At 40.3% G+C, this 22,990-nt stretch overlaps 1 protein-coding gene across 1 annotated transcript in view; it reads right to left on the reverse strand.

Moving 5' to 3' along the window:
- Positions 1-22,990, reverse strand: part of ITGAM (integrin subunit alpha M) — a 44,299-nt gene that overhangs the window by 7,718 nt on the left and 13,591 nt on the right. Inside the window, exons 11-18 of the mRNA XM_068967899.1 lie at positions 16,024-16,153; positions 15,360-15,502; positions 8,143-8,283; positions 7,842-8,051; positions 3,240-3,370; positions 2,994-3,157; positions 291-445; positions 63-194 (exon numbers count right to left, since the gene is read on the reverse strand). Coding sequence (XP_068824000.1) covers positions 63-194; positions 291-445; positions 2,994-3,157; positions 3,240-3,370; positions 7,842-8,051; positions 8,143-8,283; positions 15,360-15,502; positions 16,024-16,153 — 1,206 coding nt within the window. The remainder of the gene's footprint in view (positions 1-62; positions 195-290; positions 446-2,993; positions 3,158-3,239; positions 3,371-7,841; positions 8,052-8,142; positions 8,284-15,359; positions 15,503-16,023; positions 16,154-22,990) is intronic.

Here is a 22,990-nt window from a genome sequence, read left to right on the forward strand (position 1 = left end):
CTCCAAGCAAGAATACTGGAGTGGGTTGCCCTTTCCTGCTCCAGGGGATCTTCCCGACTCACCGAGGCTGTGAAGAGTCTCAGAGCATCCACACCCAGCACTGGCCTGAGGCCCCCATAATTGTGCGCGGGCTCCCCCACCAGAGAGAAGTTGAGGCGCAGAGAAATGGGGGTCACTGAGTCCTCCACACAATCCTGAGAAACAGTGGGGGGTTGGTGATCCAGCCTTCTCAGCTTCACAAGCCCACCCCCTGCTTGGCAGACCCAGGAGGGTGGTCACCCCCTGCTCACCAGTAACCGGAGCGTCAGGGTCTCGCATTTCTGACTCAGCCTCAGCGTCTCTACATGTCTACGTGTGTTGTTCTGTGTGTCATCAAAGATGGCCAGGGAATGGGGGCGACCTGGGTCCAGAGCCAGGTCATAGGTGATAGTGCTCTGGGTATCTCCTGAAGGGGCGGGGAAGAATGGTGGTAAGGAGCCTGGCTTTGGAGTCAGACTGGCAACAGGTGGAGGCCCTGTTCCTCTGCTTCCCAACTGACCAACTTTGGCCACATTAGCTGACCTCTCTGTGTCTCTCAGTTCCTTATTTTAAAAAATTATTTCCATATTGATCTGGCTGAGCCAGGTCTTAATTGCAGCACACAGGATCTTTTAGTTGTGGAAATAGTGGCAACTTTTGTTTTCCTGGGATTCAAGATCACTGCAGCCATGAAATTAAAAGACACTTGCTCCTTGGAAGAAAAGCTACGACAAACCTAGAAAGCATATTAAAAAGCAAAGACACCACTCTGCTAACAAAGGTCCATCTAGCCAAAGCTATGATTTTTCCAGTAGTCATGTATGGATGTGAGACTTGGACCATAAAGAAAGCAGAGCACTGAAGAACTGATGCTTTTGAACTGTGGTGCTGGAGAAGACTCTTGACAGTCCCTTGGACTGCAAGGAGATCCAATCTGTCATTCCTAAAGGAAATCAACCCTGAATATTCATTGGAAGGACTGATGCTGAAGCTGAAGCTCCCACATTTTGGCCACCTGATGCAAAGAACCAACTCATTGGAAAAGACCCTGATGTTGGGAAAGATTGAGGACAGGAGGAGAATGGGGCAACAGAGGATAAGATGTTCAGAGGGCATCACCAACTCAATGGACATGAATTTGAGCAAACTATGGGAGATGGTGAGAGACGGAAGCTTGGCATGCTGCAGTTCATGGGGTCACAAAGAGTCAGATACAACTTAGGGATTGAACAACAACATGGGGTCTTTTTGCAGCATGTGGGATCTAATTCCCTGACCCAGGATCAAACCCTGGCCTCTGCATTGGAAGCGCAGTGCCCTAACCACTGGACAGCCAGGAAAGTTCCTCCTTATTTTTAAATTGAAGATAATAATTTTATCTTCCCAACAGTGAAAATAAAATTGTGCCTATGAAGCATTTAGCATAGTGCCTGCCACATAACAAGTGCTCAGTAAATAATAGCTATTCTGTTACAAGCTAGAAAATTAAGTATATTTTTAAAGTATATTGCTTTTCACTTTTTTCTCTTTGTCTTTGTTCTTCAGAAGTTTGTACCTTGGGATGCTACAGTGTCTAGTGTTGTGGGCATTGGTGTAATGTACCAATTTATGGTTCCTTTTATATTTATCTTGCTCTGTCTTGGTAGAGAATCTTGATGTGTTTCACCAGTTTTAGAAAAGTCTTTACCACCATTTCTTTTTTAGAATTCTATTTTATATTGAAGTATAGATGATTAACAGCGTTGTTTTAGTTTCAAGTATACACCAAAGTGATTCAGTTATACGTATATATATTTTTCAGCTTCTTTTCCATTATAGGTTAAACAAGATATCGATTGAATATAATTATCTCTGCCATACGGTAAATCTTTGTTTACCTATTTTATATATAGTAATGTATATCTGTTTGTTCTGCTCCTAATCTGCTATTAAATGTATTGAATTCTCAATTCCATCCCATGTGTTTTTCAGTGCTAGTGTTTCCATTTAACTCACAAAATCCAAATTTTTTTAATGAAGTTCTCCATCCTTTCCTCTTTTTTCTTGAAGATATTTATTTTAGTTATATTTTAAATTCTGATTTGATAATTCTAATATCTGAATCATCTGTGGGTCTATATCTATTGTCTGTTGTTTCTCTTGCTTGCCCGTCTCAATGGACATTTTCCCAACAGAAGGACCAAGGTGTTTTTCAAGGCCCCACTCAAATCTCTGCTTCCCCAGCAGCTGGATTTCTTTTCAACTCATTAGCTCTCCAGTTGCTCTCTTCCACTGAGTCTCTGGAAGTATTGACCTGGACATGCATGACTTAGAAGTCAGCCAATGACTTGTATGGAATTTCCGTGTAGATTTTGGGGGATCTTCTCTGTAATTCTCTACTCTCCAAGACTTCACTCTCAATTTCTAGCCGTGTTGTTTGCCCCAAACCCTGACCACTGACTCCTCAGTCCAGTAAGATTATTGCTAGAAAACTAATTTTATCTCCTCCCCTTGTTTCTCTCTAGAACCACCATTACTCTTTCTCACCCCAAGCACAATGCCACTCAGAATAGAGACAAGGGAGGAAGTCAAGTTAGTTGTGATGGAATACATGTCTGAATGCTTTGTGAGTTTGTGTTTAGCTTCATCAACTCAGTCTCCCCTTTGAACAAATTATTGTTGTTGTTTAGTAGCTAAGTCATGTCCAACTCTTTGCAACCCCATGGACTATGTAGCTTGCCAAGCTCCTCTGCCCATCTCTCAGTTAAAAAAATATATCTGGTTAGTTCACAGGGTGGGGCCCTTCATTCTATAGGGAACTGAGATTGTAAAGAACTGCCAGAGACTTACTTCTTTGGTGGTGTTTTCTGGGCCTCCCCACCCATGCCCTAGCAGGGGAACCATCTGCTTACTCCATCCAAGCTTGAAGAAGGCTATTAGAGCCCATCAATGTCCCCAGTCATTTAACCTCTTGAAATTCACCCACCCAGCCTCACCTTCTCCCAGCCGGTCCCATGTGCTCTTGCGAACTTGGAGGCAGACTTTGACCTTCCCAGCAATCTGGCCTTTTACCACTGGGTCACGACATTCATACACATTCCTCTTCACTTCCTTGGGTGTGAACTCCATCGTCGCCTCAACTTTCAGCACAGGCTGTGACCTGGGGGGAAGCCAGAGGGCCATCAGGGGCCATCGTGCAGCAAACACACTCCTTAAAAAGAAGATACCTGGTATGTTCTCACCTGAGCAGCAGCACATGCCCCTGAGCCCCGACAGCCAAGTCTACCAGTCCATCCATTGTGAGGTCCTGGCCCCCGCTCAGTGACTGCCCAAAATACTGAAGCCTGGGGGAGATCTGTGAGCCTGTGATCCGCTGACGGTAGAAAAGAGGAGGAGAGAAAGAGGTGGGAAAGAACAGAGAAGAGAGTAACTCAGTCTCCCAGGGTGACCCAAGGAGAGATTGTCTGGGCTCCACTCAAGTCACACCTCCCACAATTTCTTAAAAAATTAAGGTAACTATTCAGCTTTAAATCACAATCTTGAGATGATATCAAAAATTTCCATAATTGCTGGGTTTTCCAGGGAAAATAAGAAGCTTCACAGGAAAGAAGAGACAGTATACTATTTGACTCAGCTGAATCTCTTGATTCAGTTGGATCTCTCTTACATGGTCAGGAAAATGCAAACACTCTGTATTGATGTAACCAAAAGTATCATATAAATTTAATGTGGGGGTGGGTTGCAAAGCATGTGAATATCTGAAAAGAGAGGCCTCAAAGAGAGCTCAGTCCTCACCTTCCACAGTAGGAAGTCAATGCAAAAACAAAAATCAAGCAGCAGCAATATAATTGTGTCCTTGGCAAGTACGGAGAATCATTGAAAGAGCTGAAAGTGGTTTCCTCAAAAGGAGGAAAAACAAAGAGGAAATCACAGTGTGGGTAGGAAAATTGTTACTTTTCATAATAAGCTGTTAGGAACAATTTTGACCCTTCAATCTATGTGGAAAATTAACACCGAAAGGATCAGTTCAGTTCAGTCACTCAGTCGTGTCCGACTCTTTGTAACCCCATGGGCTGCAACACACCAGGCTTTCCTGTCCATCACCAACTCCTGAAGCTTACTCAAACTCATGTCCATAGAGTCAATGATGCCATCCAACCATCTCATCCTCTGTCGTCCCCTTCTCCTCCTGCCTTCAATCTTTCCCAGCATCAGGGTCTTTTCCAGTGAGTCAGTTCTTCGCATCGGGCGGCCAAAGTATTGGAGTTTCAGCTTCAGCATCAGTCCTTCCAATGAATATTCAGGACTGATTTCCTTTAGGATGGACTGGTTGGATCTCCTTGCAGTCCAAGGGACTCTCAAGAGTCTTCTCCAACACCACAGTTCAAAAGCATCAGTTCTTTGGTGCTCAGTCTTCTTTATAGTCCAATTCTCACATCCATGCATGACTACTGGAAAGATCATAGCTTTGACTATACAGACCTTTGTTGGTGAAGTAATGTCTCTGCTTTTTAATATGCTGTCTAGGTTAGTCATAGCTTTTCTTCCAAGGAGCAAGCATCTTTTAATTTCATGGCTGCAGTCACCATCTGCAGTGATTTTGGAGCCCCTCCCAAAAATAAAGTCTAACTGAAAGGATAACAGCCAAATATATTAAGAAATTTTAAAAGTGACATTGTCATGTACTTAATGCCGGTGAAGTGTGTACACTTAAAAATGGTTAAGGTGGTGAGTTTTAGGTCATGTTTGTTTTACTGCCATTTTTTAAGTGAATTTGTCAACTGGAAAGAAGAATGAGGAAGTGCAGGATGCTGGAAATGTGCTATATTTTCGTCTGGGTGGTGCTTACTCGGGTTCACAGATGTGAAAATTCAACACTTAAGATTTGTGTGTTTACTGAACATACATTATACTGCAAATTTTTTGAGAAAAAATTATTTTATCCTATTGGGAGGAAGCTTTGTTTTGAAATTATATAATATGGTAGTTGAGAGATCCACAGGACATTTGCTTGTTGAAATACTGACTACCCCAGGTTCCAGTCATAGAAAAAGAACAAGTAAAAATTACAAACAGTAGAACAATAAGCTTGCATGATCCTTTTTGCATTTATTTTTAATTCCAAAGTCTGTGGTGTGGGAGAGGAGAATGTGAGTGGAGTGGGAGTGTGTGTGTGGGCGTGAGTCGATGTGGGTCTATGGGGGTTGTGGGTGGGTCTGAGTGTGGATGTAAGTGGATGTGGGGACGGGTGGGGAGGGTGTATGGGGGTGTGGGTGAGGGTGGGTGAATGTGTGGACCCTCCCCTTACTCTTGTTTTCCTTTCCAGGGCAAGTTCTGGTAAAGATAAAAGGGCAGAAGGAGCTAGGGCTTTCACTGTTTACTTTAGATCTTCAAACTTATACAAGCATGTAAAGTGTTGTAATAAAAATAAAGTAAAACCAGACCCTTCAAATCCCATTTACACAAAGAAACAACAGATGCCAATGAGAAAAAGGCTTAACTATAATATTTACAAAATTGTGGAAAGAGGTTCCATGACCCAGAGGGGAGAACGTGAGGAGTGCTGGGCTGTAAACTAAAGAACGTGTGTCTGCTGAAGCCCTCAAGCCCTAGAAGCCTGTATTCTGCAACAAGAGAAGCCATTTCAATGAGAAGCCCATGCATCGCACCTAGAGAATAACCCTTGCTGGCCACAACTAGAGAAAAACTGGAAAAGCAATGGAGATTCAGTGCAGCCATAAATAAATAAGTAAAATTATTTTTTTAAAGGTGTGAAAAATACTAGGGCTGACATAGCATAATAGTCCATACACTAGAATGGGCAAAATTGATTTATGGTTGAAAATAATTGGAACAGTAGCTTCCTCTAGGATGGAGTGGGGTCAGAAATTGACTGGGAGGGAGCAGGTGGGAACTTTCTAAAGTGATAATGATGTTCGGTACAGTAAGTGAAATTCCTCAGTTGGGTCCGACTCTTGTAACCCCATGGACTATAGCCTGCCAGGCTCCTCTGTCCATGGAATTTTACAGGCATGTACCTTCATAGAATTATTGGGGGTTGTTTGTTTGGTTTTTGTTTGTCTGGTCATACCACACAGCTTTCAGGGTCTTAGTTCCCCAATCAGGGATTGAACCCAGGCCATGGCAGTGAGAGCACTGAGTCATAACCTCTGGACAGCCAGAGAATTCCCAGGATTGTGGGTTATATTTTTCAAAATTCATCGACTGGCCAAAGATCTGTGCATTTCCTGTCTATACATTTTATCTTAAAATAACGGTAAACAAATATTAAATTCTAGTTAATGATATACATGGTGAGACATTTAGGGGTGAAGTTGGACTGGTGTTGCAAATTACTTTGAAATGCATTTTAAAATGTGATGAACTGATGAACAGGTAGAAAAGGATGACTACAAGGATGGAGATGTGAAAAAGTAAATTTAGTAAAATATTCATAGTAGATTTTAGCTTATAAATACATGGATGTTCACTGTACATTGACATTTTTCTTAATAAAATGGACAAATTTTACTGATGCCTGGGGCTCTGTCCATACATGCTTCAGTCATGTCTGACTCTTTGCCACCCTATGGACTGTAGCCCACCAGGCCCTTACATCCATGGGATACTCCAGGCAAGAATACTGGAGTGGGTTGCCATGCCCTCCTGCAAGAGATCTTCCCGACCCAGGGATCAAACCCATGTCTCCTGCACTGGCAGATGGGTTCTTTACTGCTGGAGCCACCTGGGAAGCCCCTGGAGCCCTGACCTCAGATCAATTAAATCAGAACCCTTACTGGCAGGGCCTATGCACCCATTTTTTAAGAACTTCAGGTGATGTTAGTGGGGTTGAACCTTGTGAGGGATTTGGCAGGAGTGATGAAGAAACAGAGAAAGGACATAAGAAAAATTTCGGGGGGGAAATGCTGGAAAAAAAGTCAGAGACCAGAAGACTGGATGGCCTCAGTGGGCTGTAAGGGAGAAAGCCAGACTGTGGGGGTCCCTTTAGACAGTGGGCTTCATCTGGCAGGAAAGAGGAAGCCTCTTCAGGAGGAAACCCGTTGTGGCAATCAACATTTCAAGTGACCAGCCATCAGGATCAGCTACACAATTTGCAGGACTCCATGGGGGGGAAACAATGTAGGATTCCTTATTCGAAAGTTGTTAAGAATTTCAAGATGGCCGGAGCAGAGCATTAATCTAAGCACAGCACCCTCCTGAGAGAGGAGCCCTGAGTGACTACACAGGTCACACACCCGTGAAGCATGTAGTCTTGGTAGAATGACCAACCACAGGGCTTCCTGTGTTGTGAGACTTTCACTGCTAAAATCAGGAGGTTAGTTAGTTACTGTTAGTTGCTCAGTCGTGTCTGACTCTTTGCAATCCCATAGACTGTAGCCCACCAGGCTCCTCTGTCCATGGAATTCCCCAAGCAAGAATACTGGAGTGGGTTGCCATTTCCTCCTCCAGGGGATCTTCCCAAGCCGGGTCTCCTGCACTGCAGACAAATTCTTTACCTTTTGAGCTGAAAGGGAAGCCCCAAACTAGGACAGATGTGGTGCAAACCAGGTCTGTTGGTCATCCTATGAAGACTGAGATTCAGAGAAGAATGTCTACATCCTAACACTTCTGGCTCACCATTCATTACCTCTGAGCCTTCATCTTCCCTCCTGTAGAGTGGCAGCAGTGATGCTGGCCCTGTGCACCTCCTCTAGTTGTGGTCAGAATGGATCTTTTTGTGAAGTGTGTATTAGTTTTGAAGGTTCTGCAAAGGGCTTGTGGGAGAACTGACCTGGCAGCTGAGGGAATGTTGGTTTAGAAAGGGACAGATGATCCGGCCTCACCTGGCTGTGGGAGGGGCTGATGCCCAGTTCTGAGGTTCCGTGGAACAGGTAGACAGCACCCCGGTTCTCCTGCTCTCCCGGGGCCCCAATGGCCACATCCGCCAGCCTGTCCCCATTCACATCCCCCAACGCTGTCAGGGCTGCCCCAAAGCGGCCCCAGGGGTGGCCCGGCTCCCCTTGCAGGACAGCATCACACTTCCACTTAGCTCTCTGCAGAACAAAAATAGTGTCAGGTCCTACCCCAGGCGACCTTCCATCCCACAGCCAGACCCCACCGAGCCCGGGTCTCATCACTACTCACCCCCCGGGGAAAGGGGCACACGGACACCTGGCCCCCTCGCATCTGCTCATAAAAATGGGGGGCCCCGATGAGGACCAGGTCGGGGCTGCCATCTCTGTTGACATCCACGGAGCAGAGGGAGGCCCCAAAGTAGGAGCCAATCTGAAAGAGATAAGGCCAAGATCACATACCTCTTCCCACCTAAAACAGGGCATGAGGGTTTTCTCCCTGTGACGTAAAATCACGCCTGCTGAGGAAGGCCCTTTGGAGTGGATGAGATCCTCTCCCTGTTTCTTGATCAATCCTTGTTTCAATGTACTGCCAGCTGAAGAGCCTGTTATAGAGTTGATGGGTGGTGGTGAGGATTCACCCCAAACCATGTTCCAGGGAGATGATTAAGGTAGCAAAGAAGCTGGATATGAAAATACAGACAGGGGCTTCCCTGGTAGTCCAGTAGTTAAGAATCCACCTTCCAATGAAGAGAAAGCAGGTTCCATCCCTGGCTGGGGAACCAAGGTCCCACACGCTGTGGGACAACTAAGGCTGAGTACCATAACTACTGAGGCTGCACACCACAACTAGAGAGAAGCCTGCACCTGTGACCAAGAGTCCTCGAGCTGCTATGAAATATTCCATGCACTGCAAATAAGCCCTGGAGCAGCCAAAAATAAAATAAAATTGTTTTAATTTAAAAAAAAGAAAATATGGAGAGAAAAGCCTGGAAGACCACATGGGATATCCTTTCAATACGTTGGAAGTCTTTAGGGGGTAAATCAAAGTTGGCAGTCTGGCTAATAGGGAATCGACTGGCTTGGATTAAAAATAACTATTGTTACAGGAATTCTTTTTGCATGATATTGAGAAATAATGTTTACATTTTAAAAGAGTTTTAAAATATGTTCAAAAAATATCAAGATATGTTCTCTGTAAATGGGTAGACTTCATCCCATAGAAATCACCTGTTTAGTCATTCATTCAACAAACAAAGCGTTGCTCTTTGCTAAGTGTGAGGCTGGGTGGTGGAGACGGTGCCTTCAAGGCTTTCAGTTCAGGAGGTTGGAAGGGAGAACAGTACCAGATAAAAGGGAGATGTATATGGAAATTTCAAATTTGTGGGGCAAGTTCAAGGAAGGAAAAGTGCAGATGGCATCAAGACAGTGACTCACTACTGTCTGATTTCTGCCCCACACACCTCTGAGGGCAGCCTCCTGATAGTCCGTGTATGTGCATGCTAAGTCCCTTCAATTGTGTCTGACACTTTGAGACCCTATGGATTGCAGCTCGCCACGCTCCTCTCTCCATGCAGAGGAGACTCTTGCCTGGAAACCCCAGGAGATCTTAATAGATTCTTGCCTGGATTTCTCAGGCAAGAATACTGGAGTGGGTTGCCATGCCCTCCTCCAGGGGATCTTCTCCACTCAGGGATCGAACCCATGTCTCCTGTGTTTCTTGCACTTCAGGAGGATTCTTTACTTCTGAGCCATCAGGGAAGCCCCACCACCAAGCCCCCACCTGCTCCCCCATAGTTCAATAAAGGCATTTAAGCTTCATCATAAAGGCAATAGGATTTTTTTTTTTTTTTTGCTTTTAGGTCAAGTTTATTGGGTATAATTTCCACATAATAAAATTCAACCTTTTTACTACAGTTTTATGAGTTTTGACAAACACATAAATTCATGTAATTACCACGATGGTCAAGATTCAGGACAGTTTCCTCACCCCCAAAATATTCCCTTTTGCCGTAATCAACCTCTTTCCTCAGTCATCAGCCCCTGGCAACCACTGATCTGTTTTCTGTCCCTATAGTTTTGCCTTTTCCAGAATGTTATATAAAGGGAATTATACAGTAGGTAGCTTTTCAGATCTGGCTTCTTTCAACTAGAGTAAGCATTTGGGATTCATCCATATTGTTGTATGTATCATTAATTTGTTCTGATTTATTTCTGACCAGTATTCCATTGTACAGACGTACCACAGCTTGTTTATCCATTCCCCAGTTGAGGGATATTCGGGTTGATTCCAATTTGGGGCATTTATGAATAAAGCCACTAGAAACATTTATATATAGGTTTTCATGTGAATGTCTATTTTTATTTCTCCTGGATAAATACCTAAGAGTGTTATGGCAACTGTATACTGAACCTTATAAGATACTGATGAACTTTTCCAAAGTAGTCATTTTTCCAATGCCATTTTTCCATTCTGACAGCAATGTATGAGTGTTTTAGTTGCCACACATCCTTGCCAGTACTTGATATTGCAAGTTTATTTCTTTTTTATAGTAATCATACTAATAGGTGTGCAGTTGTATCTCACTATGATTTTAATTTGCATTTCTGTGATGATTTAATGATATGGGACATTTTTTCATGTGCTTATTTGCCATTCACATATCTTCTTTGGTTAAGTGTCTGTTCAAATATTCTGCTCATTTTTTAACTGAATTATTTGATTTCTTGTTGTTGAGTCTTGAGAATCCTTTATGTATTCTGGATATATCTTTTGTCAGATATGTAATTTTATTTCAAATATGTCATTTTTAAAAAGGAAAGAAAATTTGCAAATATTTTCTTCTAGTCTGTAGCTTATGTGTTCATTCTTTTAATAAACAGAGCAAAACTTTTCTTAGTTATCATTTTTTTTTCTTTATGGGCCATGTTTTCAGTATTATATCTAAGAATTCTTCGACTAATGCAAGGTCACAAAAATTTTCTCCTAATGTTTTCTTTCACAAGTATAATAGTTTTAGATTTTACACTTAGCTCTATAATCTATTTTGAATTAATCTTAACATGGATCAGTTGACAAGATATGTGTAGAAGGTTTTGTTTTCTTCCTATGGGTGTTCAATTGTTTCAGCACCATTGAACTCTCCACTGAATTATCTTTGTGTCTTTATTGACAAGCAACTGACTATATATGTATCAGTTTACTTGAGGCCTATTCTGTTTCTCTGATATTCCTGCCACACTGTTCTGCTTACTGCAACTTTTACAGGAAGTCTTAAAATTCAGGTAGTCTATGAATCTTCCAGTAAATACCTAATAGTATTTACCTAAGATCTTTTTCAAACCTGTTTTGAATATTTACTTTCTTTGATTTTTTCATATAAATCTTAGAACCAGCTCATTAATTCTACAAATAAATTAGAATTTTGATTGGCATTGTGTTGCATCTATAGATCAACTTGAGAAGTAACATCTTAGCAATATTGAGTCTTCCAATCTATGAACACAGTATATCTTTCCATTTATTTAGGTCTTTGATTTCTCTCATCAGTGTTTTGTACATTTCAGGATAAAGATACTATACACATTTTATTAGATTTATACGTAAGTATTTCATGGTCTGGGCTTCCCAGGTGGTACTAATAGCAAAGAACCCACCAGCCAGTGCAGGAGATTCAGGAGACACAGGTTCAATCCCTGAGTTGGGAAGATCCCCGGAGAAGGAAATGGCAACCCGCTCCAGTATTCTTGCCTGGAGAATCCCATGGACAGAGGAGCCTGGCGGGCTACAGTTCATAGGGTCGCAAAGAGTTGGACATGACTGAAGCAACTTAGCATGCATGCATGCATTTCATGGTCTTTGGTGCTACTGTAAATGATGCTGTTTTGTTTTTTTTTAATTTAAATTTCCAAATATTCACTGCAGGCCTAGAAACACAACTGATTTTTACATGTTGATCTTGTATCCTGAGAAATTACTGAAATAACTTATTAGTTACATAATTTTTTTTAATAGATTCTTTGGGACTTCCCAGGCAAACAGCCGTGTCCTTGGTAAATAGAGACAGCTTTATTTTTTCCTTTCCATTCTGCATGCTCTTTTTTCTTTTCTTTTCTTGCCTTATTGCACTGCTATGTCTTCCAGTATGATATCGAATAGGAGTGGTGAAAGTGGATATTCTTGCCTTGTTTCCAATTAGGAAAAATATTCTCTTTTACTTTTAAATATGATGCTAGTTGTAGGTTGCTGTTGTTCTTGTTTTAAATGTTCTTTCTCAGGTTGAGGAAGTTCCTTTTAATTCCTAATTTGCTGGTAACATCATGAAAGCATGTATTTTGTCAAATTCTTTTCCATATCTGTTAAGATTATTACTTTTTTCTTCTCTAGTCTGTTGTTATGGTGAATTACATTGATTTTTTTTTTCCCCAGAATGGCTCTTTTAAATTGAGATAAAATTTACATTAAAAAATTAATCATTTTAAAGTATAAAATTTAGTGGGTTCTAGTATATTCACAATGTTATGTAACCATCGCCACGAATTCCAAAACATTTGCACCACCCTAGGAAGAAGCCCTATGTCTGTTAAAAGTCACTCCCAATCTGCCCCCTCCCTTTATATCCAGGCAAACACTAATCTACTTTCTGGCTCAATGAATTTGTCTACTCTGGACATTTCAGGTGAATTAAATCATATAATATGTGGTCTTTTGTGGCTGGCTTTTTAAATTTAGCATAAAGTTTTCAATGTTTATCCATGTTGTAGCATGTATCAACACTTCATACTTTTTATGGCTAAATAGTATTCCACTATATGATCTACCCCATTTTGTTTATCTATTCATAAGTTGATGAACATCTAGGTTCCTTCCACATTTTAACTATTATGAATAATGCTGCTGTGAACATTCATGTATAAGCTTTAGTTTGAACAACTGTTTTCATTCTGGGAAAGGGTATACACTTAGGAGCAAAATTTCTGAGTCATATTGTAAATCTAGGGGCTTCCCCAGTGGCTCGGTGGAAAAGAATCCACCTGCCAATGCAGGAGAGGCAGATTCAATCCCTGTGTTGAGAAGAACCCCTGAAGGAGATGGTAACCCACTCCAGTATTCTTGCCTGGGAAATCCCATGGACAGAGAAACCTGGCAGGCTACAGTCCATGGGGGGGTCACAAAAGAGTCAGGCATGACTGAGCAACTAAATGACTAAACAACAACAATGGTAAATCTATAGTGAACTTAAACTGCCAAACTGTGTCCCATCAGTTCAGTTCAGTTCAGTTCAGTCGCTCAGTCGTGTCCTACTCTTTGCGACCCCATGAATCGCAGCACACCAGGCCTCCCTGTCCATCACCAACCTCCAGAGTTCACTCAGACTCACGTCCATTGAGTCAGTGATGCCATCCAGCCATCTCATCCTCTGTCGTCCCCTTCTCCTCCTGCCCCCAATCCCTCCCAGCATCAGAGTCTTTTCCAATGAGTCAACCCTTCACATGAGGTGGCCAAAGTACTGGAGTTTCAGCTTTAGCATCATTCCTTCCAAAGAAATCTCAGGGTTGATCTCCTTCAGAATGGACTGGTTGGATCTCCTTGCAGTCCAAGGGACTCTCAAGAGTCTTCTCCAACGCCACAGTTCAAAAGCATCAATTCTTTGGCGCTCAGCACTCTTCACAGTCCATAGGAGCTGTATTATTTTACAGTCCCAGCAGCAAAGTATGAAGGTTTCAGTTTCTCCACATTCTCACCAACATGTTAGTTTTCATGGTTTTTTTTCTTTTTAAATAGCCTTTCTACTACTATTGCTATTGTGGTTTTTGACTTACATTTCCCTAGTGACTAGTAATGTCAAACATCTTTTCATGTTCTTATTGGCCATTTGTATATCTTATCTGAAGAAAAATCTATCTGAATCCTTTGCCCATTTTTAAATGAGGTTGTCCTTTTATTGTTAAATTGTAAAAGTTCTTTATATATTCTAAATACCAGATCTTTATCAGATATATGACTTGGAAATAGTTTCTCCCACTCTTTTCATTTTCTTTACAGTGTAATTTGATGCTCAAAGGTTTTTAATTTAATGAAGTCCAGCTTACCTATTTTATATTTGCTTGTGTTTATGGTGGAATGTTCAAAAACTCATTGCCAAATCTAAGGTTACAGAAATTCACCTAAGAATCCCTCTAAGAGGTTTATAGGTTTTATTCTTACATTTGGGTTTTTGATCCTTTTTAAATTAATTTTTGTATATTGTGAAGTAAGGATCCAAATTTATCCATTTGAATGTGGATATCCAGTTAACCCAACATTTTTTTTGAAAATCTTTTTTTCTTTAGTGAATGAACTTGACACCTTTATTGAAAATCAACTGGCTGTAGTTATATGGGCTTATTTCTGGACTCTCAGTTCTATTCCATTGATCTATAGGTCTGTTCTTAGCTGTACCATCCTGTCTTGATTACTGTAACTTTAAAGTAAGCCCCAAATCAGAAACTTTGACTCCTCCAAAACTTAATTCTTCTTTTTCAAGATTATTTTGGCTACTATGGGTCTCTTGCATTTTCATATGAACTTTAGAATCAGTTGGCCCATTTCTGCAACATTGTTGAACAAGCCTTATGTTCCTGGGATAAACCACACTTGGTCATGATGTATTATTCTTTTTATAGATTGCTGAATTCAAGTTGCTAACACTTTCTTAAAAACAGTTTTTGCAGGGGTGATATTCAAAATATTGAATTCCTAGGACTGCTCAGGTAGCAACCACAGGCTTAGCTGAAGTACATCCTAGAAGTCTTCTGAGTCAGGTCATATCTGGTGTCATAGTTGCTAGATTATGGCGAAGTTCAAAGAGTACTGGATGAGGGGACCAGAGTGCATGGTGGGGGTAGGGAGAGAGAAGGGGAAGGATGTCTCAATGAAGCAGCTATTTATTGACAGATATAGAATTATTTCAATATTTTAATAACTAATATGGTTTAATTGTTAGAAAAAGTGAAAGTGTTAATCACTCAGTCATGTCCCACTCTTTCCAACCCCAAGGATCAAACTCAGGTCTCCCACATTGCAGGCAGATTCTTTACCGTCAGAGCCATCAGGGAAGCTCATCCTGGCTATGGACTGGTCAAATGCCAGTTTTGTGTACAGATAGACTCGTAGAGAGCTCTGGACAGGTCAAGTGTTGGTATTTACTATTATCAGAAAAGTGAGGACACAATATTCTCAAATGCAAGTTTGTCCCAAAGTTGGTCCCCCTGCTCTCTAGCTTAAAGTCCTCTGAAATCTGCTTTACAAAACTCTGCCACACCTTATATGTATGACTGAATCCCTTTGCTGTTCACCTGAAACTATCAAATATTGATAATCAGCTCTATTCCAATACAAAATAAAAAGTTAAAAAAAAAAACAAAAAACCTCTGCCCCATTGGCACCTGGTGATGCCCATCCTGGAAGCCTTTAGTCCCCAGGGTACTTCTGTTGGTACATCCGTGCCCCACACACTCGGCACTCACCTGGCTTCCCTTGATTTCAGCGTTTTTCTCCCAAACACCTGCATTCTGTCTGAATATCACCACCAGGCCAATGTGCTGATATCGAGGTGCTCCCAGAAACAAGTTTTGCACCCAGTTCCGCGAGGTGACTTCGGCAGCATAACCTGAAGATGATGAATTAAGAGGAGAAGGTGCTTTCCCTTAGAGACTGCCCCCACCAACAGGACTGTCCCGTGAGTAGGGGCAACCGTGAGTGGTTGTGAGACTGGGGTAATTGAACCCGGCACTCTATTCCTCTTCATTTGTTGTTGTTGGTAGTGGTATTATTGTTTAGTCACTAAGTCATATCCAACTGTTTTTTACTCCATGAACTGTAGCCCGCCAGGCTCCTCTGCCCAAGGGATTCTCCAAGCAAGAATACTGCAGTGGGTTGCCATTTCCTTCTCCAGGGGATCTTCCCAACCCAGGGATTGGACCCAAGTCTCCTGCATTGGCAGACAGATTCTTTACCTCTGAGTCACCAGGGAAGCCCATTCCTCTTCATTAGCATAATTAAAATGAAGTTTTGATATTTCTGTCTTTAAACCTATCCCAAGAGCCTGTGAAAGATCCAAGGACATCTACACTGGTTGAATTATGCCATATCCTGACCTCTTCTTAGAGTAACTCTGCCTTCTCTACTTACCCAAGTAAGCATCATTCATGTCTGAATCTATCCTGCTTGTATTGATGAAGGTGATTTTATCCTTTGATGTATGCAGAAAGGCTCCACCAGCCCAGTCAAAGCTCCCCACAGCACCCAGCAAAGGACCATCCTGGGAAAGAAGGAAGAATAAGATTAAGAAATCTAGAGCTTCAGTGCCATCAAAATCCCAATGGCATTTTTCACAGAAATAGAACAAACAATCCTAAAATTTGTATGGAATCACAAAAGATCCCAAATAACCAAAGCATTTTGAGAAAAAGAACAAGTTAGAGGCATCACACTTCCTGGATTCAAACTATATTGCAAAGCTATAGTAATCAAAACAGTGTGATATTGTCATAAAAATAGACACATAAGTCAATGGAACAGAATAGAGAGCTGTTTATATATGAATGTATATAAACCCATACATATGTTGTTCTTATGTACTGTGGGCTTCCCTGACAGCTCAGTGGTAAAGAGTCTGCCTGCAATGCAGGAGACATGGGTTCAATCCCTGAGTTGGGAAGACCCTCTCGAGAAGGAAATGGCAATCCACTCCAGTATTCTTTTCTGGGAAATCTCATGGACAGAGGAGCCTGGTAGGCTAAAGTCCATGGGGTCAAAGAAGAGTAGGACATGACTTAGTGAATTTACAACAAGGGAGAGAATAATATACAGAGGTGAAAGGATAGTCTCTTCAGTAAATGGTTTTGGGAAAATTAGACAGCCACATGTAAAAGAATGAACCTGGACCACTATTTTACACTATTCATAAAGATCAGTTCAGAATGGATAAAAGACTTGAACATAAGGTCAGAAACCATAAAACGCCAAGAAGAAAACATAGGTAGTAATCTCCTTGACATCAGTCTTGGCGATGATTGTTTGAACTTAACACCAAAAACAAAATAAGCAGTGAGACTACATTAACTAAAAAGCTTCTGCATAGCAAAGGAAACCAACAACAAAATTAAAAGGTAACCTATAGAGCAAGAGAAAATATTTTCAAATAATATATCATATATCCATATTTGGGTTAATACCCAAAATATATAAAGAACTCATACAACTCAAAAGTTTGTTTTAAATCCTGACTTTAAAATGGGCATTTACTTTATTGTTTTGGGTTCGGGTTTATACGCCCTTTTTGTGTTTCCTGTCTAGAGAATATCCTTTAGTATTTGTTGGAGAGCTGGTTTGGTGGTGCTGAATTCTCTCAGCTTTTGCTTGTCTGGAAAGCTTTTGATTTCTCCTTCATATTTGAATGAGATCCTTGCTGGGTACAGTAATCTGGGCTGTAGGTTATTTTCTTTCATCACTTTAAGTATGTCTTGCCATTCCCTCCTGGCCTGAAGAGTTTCTATTGAAAGATCTGCAGTTATCCTTATGGGAATCCCCTTGTGTGTTATTTGTTGTTTTTCCCTTGCTGCTTTTAATATTTATTCTTTGTGTTTGGTCTTTGTTAATTTGATTAATATATGTCTTGGGGTGTTTCACCTTGGGTTTATCCTGTTTGGAACTCTCTGGTTTTCTTGGACTTGGGTGATTATTTCCTTCCCCATTTTAGGGAAGTTTTCAACTATTATATCCTCAAGAATTTTCTCATGGTCTTTCTTTTTGTCTTCTTCTTCTGGGACTCCTATAATTCGAATGTTGGAGCATTTCATATTGTCCTGGAGATCTCTGAGGTTGTCCTCATTTCTTTTAATTCGTTTTTCTTTTTTCCTCTCTGATTCATTTATTTCTACCATTCTATCTTCTATTTCACTAATCCTATCTTCTGCCTCCGTTATTCTACTATTTGTTGCCTCCAGAGTGTTTCTGATCTCATTTATTGCATTATTCATTATATAGTGACTCTTTTTTATTTCTTCTAGGTCCTTGTTAAACATTTCTTGCATCTTCTCAATCCTTGTCTCCAGGCTATTTATCTGTGATTCCATTTTGATTTCAAGATTTTGGATCATTTTCACTATCAATATTTGGAATTCTTTCTCTGGTAGATTCCCTATCTCCTCCTCTTTGGTTTGGTTTGGTAGGCATTTCTCCTGTTCCTTTACCTGCTGGGTATTCCTCTGTCTCTTCATCTTGGTTATATTGCTACGTTTGGGGTGGCCTTTCTATATTCTGGGAATTTGTGGAGTTCTCTTTATTATGGAGTTTCCTCGCTGTGCATAAATGGCAACGGGATCACACTTATCAATAATTACCTTAAACATAAATGGGTTGAATGCCCCAACCAAAAGGCAAAGACTGGCTGAATGGATACAAAAACAAGATCCCTATATATGCCGCCTACAAGAGACCCACCTCAAAACAACGGACACATACAGACTGAAAGTGAAGGGCTGGAAAAAGATATTCCACGCAAATAGAGACCAAAAGAAAGCAGGAGTAGCAATACTCATCTCCGATAAAATAGACTTTAAAACAAAGGCTGTGAAAAGAGACAAAGAAGGCCACTACATAATGATCAAAGGATCAATCCAAGAAGAAGATATAACAATTATAAATATATATGCACCCAACATAGGAGCACCGCAATATGTAAGACAAATGCTAACAAGCATGAAAGGGGAAATTAACAATAACACAATAATAGTGGGAGACTTTAATACCCCACTCACACCCATGGACAGATCAACTAAACAGAAAATTAACAAAGAAATGCAAACTTTAAATGATACAATAGACCAGTTAGGCCTAACTGATATCTATAGGACATTTCACCCTAAAACAATGAATTTCACCTTTTTCTCAAGTGCTCATGGAACCTTTTCCAGGATAGATCACATCCTGGGCCATAAATCTAACCTTGATAAATTCAAAAAAATCGAAATCATTCCAAGCATCTTTTCTGACCATAATGCACTAAGATTAGATCTCAATTACAGGAAAAAAAATTATTAAAAATCCCAACATATGGAGGCTGAACAACACGCTTCTGAATAACCAACAAATCACAGAAGAAATCAAAAAAGAAATCAAATTATGCATAGAAACGAATGAAAATGAAAACACAACAACCCAAAACCTGTGGGACACTATAAAAGCAGTGCTTAGAGGAAAGTTCATAGCAATACAGGCATACCTCAAGAAACAAGAAAAAAGTCAAATAAATAACCTAACTCTACACCTAAAGCAACTAGAAAAGGAAGAAATGGAGAACCCCAGAGTTAGTAGAAGGAAAGAAATCTTAAAAATTAGGGCAGAAATAAATGCAAAAGAAACAAAAGAGACCATAGCAAAAATCAACAAAGCCAAAAGCTGGTTCTTTGAAAGGATAAATAAAATTGACAAACCATTAGCCAGACTCATCAAGAAGCAAAGGGAGAAGAATAAAATCAATAAAATTAGAAATGAAAATGGAGAGATCACAACAGACAACACAGAAATACAAAGGATCATAAGAGACTATTATCAGCAATTATATGCCAATAAAATGGACAATATGGAAGAAATGGACAAATTCTTAGAAAAGTACAACTTTCCAAAACTGAACCAGGAAGAAATAGAAAATCCTAACAGACCCATCACAAGCACAGAAATTGAAACTGTAATCAGAAATCTTCCAGCAAACAAAAGCCCAGGTCCAGACGGCTGGGTAGAATTCACAGCTGAATTCTACCAAAAATTTCGAGAAGAGCTAACACCTATCCTACTCAAACTCTTCCAGAAAATTGCAGGGGAAGGTAAACTTCCAAACTCATTCTATGAGGCCACCATCACCCTAATACCAAAACCTGACAAAGACACCACAAAAAAAGAAAACTACAGGCGAATATCACTGATGAACATAGATGCAAAAATTTTCAACAAAATTCTAGCAATCAGAATCCAACAACACATTAAAAAGATCATACACCATGACCAAGTGGGCTTTATCCCAGGGATGCAAGGATTCTTCAATATCCACAAATCAATCAATGTAATTCACCACATTAACAAATTGAAAAATAAAAGCCATATGATTATCTCAATAGATGCAGAGAAGGCCTTGGACAAAATTCAACATCCATTTATGATAAAAACTCTTCAGAAAGCAGGAATAGAAGGAACATACCTCAACATAATAAAAGCTATATATGACAAACCCACAGCAAACATTATCCTCAATGGTGAAAAATTGAAAGCATTTCCCCTAAAGTCAGGAACAAGACAAGGGTGCCCACTTTCACTGCTACTATTCAACATAGTTCTGGAAGTTTTGGCCATAGCAATCAGAGCAGAAAAAGAAATAAAAGGAATCCAAATTGGAAAAGAAGAAGTAAAACTCTCACTGTTTGCAGATGATATGATCCTCTACATAGAAAATCCTAAAGACTCCACCAGAAAATTACTAGAGCTGATCAATGATTATAGTAAAGTTGCAGGATATAAAATCAGCACTCAGAAATCCCTTGCGCTCCTATACACCAATAATGAGAAAGTAGAAAAAGAAATTAAGGAAACAATACCATTCACCATTGCAACGAAAAGAATAAAATACTTAGGAATATACCTACCTAAATAAACTAAAGACCTATATATCAAAAACTATAAAACACTGATAAAAGAAATCAAAGAGGACACTAATAGATGGAGAAATATACCATGTTCATGGATCAGAAGAATCAATATAGTGCAAATTAGTATACTACCCAAAGCAATCTACAGATTCAGTGCAATCCCTATCAAGCTACCAGCGGTATTTTTCACAGAACTAGAACAAATAATTTCAAGGTTTGTATGGAAATACAAAAAACCTCGAATAGCCAAAGCAATCTTTAGAAAGAAGAATGGAACTGGAGGAATCAACTTGCCTGACTTCAGGCTCTACTACAAAGCCACAGTCATCAAGACAGTATGGTACTGGCACAAAGACAGAAATATAGATCAATGGAACAAAATAGAAAGCCCAGAGATAAATCCACACACCTATGGGCACCTTATCTTCGACAAAGAAGGCAAGAATATACAATGGAGTAAAGACAATCTCTTTAACAAGTGGTGCTGGGAAAACTGGTCAACCACTTGTAAAAGAATGAAACTAGATCACTTTCTAACACCACACACACAAATAAACTCAAAATGGATTAAAGATCTAAATGTAAGACAAGAAACTATAAAATTCCTAGAGGAGAATATAGGCAAAACACTCTCCAACATAAATCACAACAGGATCCTCTATGATCCATCTCCCAGAATACTGGAAATAAAAGCAAAAATAAACAAATGGGATCTAATTAAAATTAAAAGCTTCTGCACAACAAAGGAAACTATAAGTAAGGTGAAAAGACAGCCTTCTGAATGGGAGAAAACAATAGCAAATGAAGCAACTGACAACTAATCTCAAAAACATACAAGCAACTTATGCAGCTCAACTCCAGAAAAATAAACAACCAATCAAAAAATGGGCCAAAGAAATAAATAGGCATTTCTCCAAAGAAGACATATGGATGGCTAACAAACACATGAAAATATGCTCAACATCACTCATTATCAGAGAAATGCAAATCAAGACCACAATGAGATACCATTTCACACCAGTCAGAATGGCTGCGATCCAAAAGTCTACAAGCAATAAATGCTGGAGAGGATGTGGAGAAAAGGGAACCCTCTTACACTGTTGGTGGGAATGCAAACTAGTACAGCCACTATGGAGAACAGTGTGGAAATTCCTTAAAAAACTGCAAATAGAGCTGCCTTATGACCCAGCAATCCACTTCTGGGCATACACACTGAGGAAACCAGAATTGAAAGAGACACATGTACCCCAATGTTCACTGCAGCACTGTTTATAATAGCCAGGACATGGAAACAACCTAGATGTTCATCAGCAGATGAATGGATAAGAAAGCTGTGGTACATATACACAATGGAGTATTACTCAGCCATTAAAAAGAATACATTTGAATCAGTTCTAATGAGATGGATGAAACTCGAGCCAATTATACAGAGTGAAGTAAGCCAGAAAGAAAAACACCAATACAGTATACTGACACATATATACAGAATTTAGAATGATGGTAATGATGACCCTGTATGCAAGACAGCAAAAGAGACACAGATGTATAGAACGGACTTTTGGACTCTGAGGGAGAGGGAGAGGGTGGGATGATTTGGGAGAATGGCATTGAAACATGTATACTATCACGTAAGAAATGAAGTGCCAGTCTATGTTCGATACATGATGCTTGGGGCTGGTGCATGGGGATGATCCAGAGAGATGATATGGGGTGGGAGGTGGGAGGGGGATTCAGGATTAGGAGCTCGTATACACCCGTGGTGGATTCATGTCAATGTATGGCAAAACCAATACAGTATTGTAAAGTAAAATAAAGTAAAAATAAAATTAAAAAAAAATAAAATAAAAAATAAAATGGGCAGATCTGAAAAGACATTTTTCTGAAGAAGGCATACAGATGGCTAAGACATACATGAAAAAAATGCTCAGCATCACTAATCATCAAGGAAATGCAAACCAAAATCACAATGAGCTATCACTTCACACCTGTTGGAATGGCTATCATCACAAACAGAAGAAATAAGTGTTGCTGAGGATGTGAAGAAAAAGGAAACATTATATACAGTGGAAAAGTAATTGGTACAGCCACTATGGAAAAGAGTAAGGAGGCTCCTCAAAATTTTTAATTAAAACTACTATGATCCCAGCAATCATACTTCTGGTTAAATATCCAAAAGAAGTGAAAATCCTAACTTGAAAAGGTATCTGGAACTTTCCTGGTGGTTCAGGGGTTAAGAATCCTCCTGCCAGTGTAGGGGACACAAATTCAATCCCTGGTCTGGGAAAGTCCCACATACTGTAGAGCAACTAAGCCCATGCAACTCAGGTACTGAAGCCCATGCACCTAGAGACCATGCTCTGCAACAAGAGTAGCCACTGCAGTGAGAAGCCTGTGCACTGCAACTAGAGAGTAGCCCCTGCTCTCAGAGTAGCCCCCGCTCGCCACAACTAGAGAAA

This window comes from Capricornis sumatraensis, chromosome 3 (assembly GCF_032405125.1).
Source record: "Capricornis sumatraensis isolate serow.1 chromosome 3, serow.2, whole genome shotgun sequence".
Taxonomy (NCBI): Eukaryota; Metazoa; Chordata; class Mammalia; order Artiodactyla; family Bovidae; genus Capricornis; species Capricornis sumatraensis.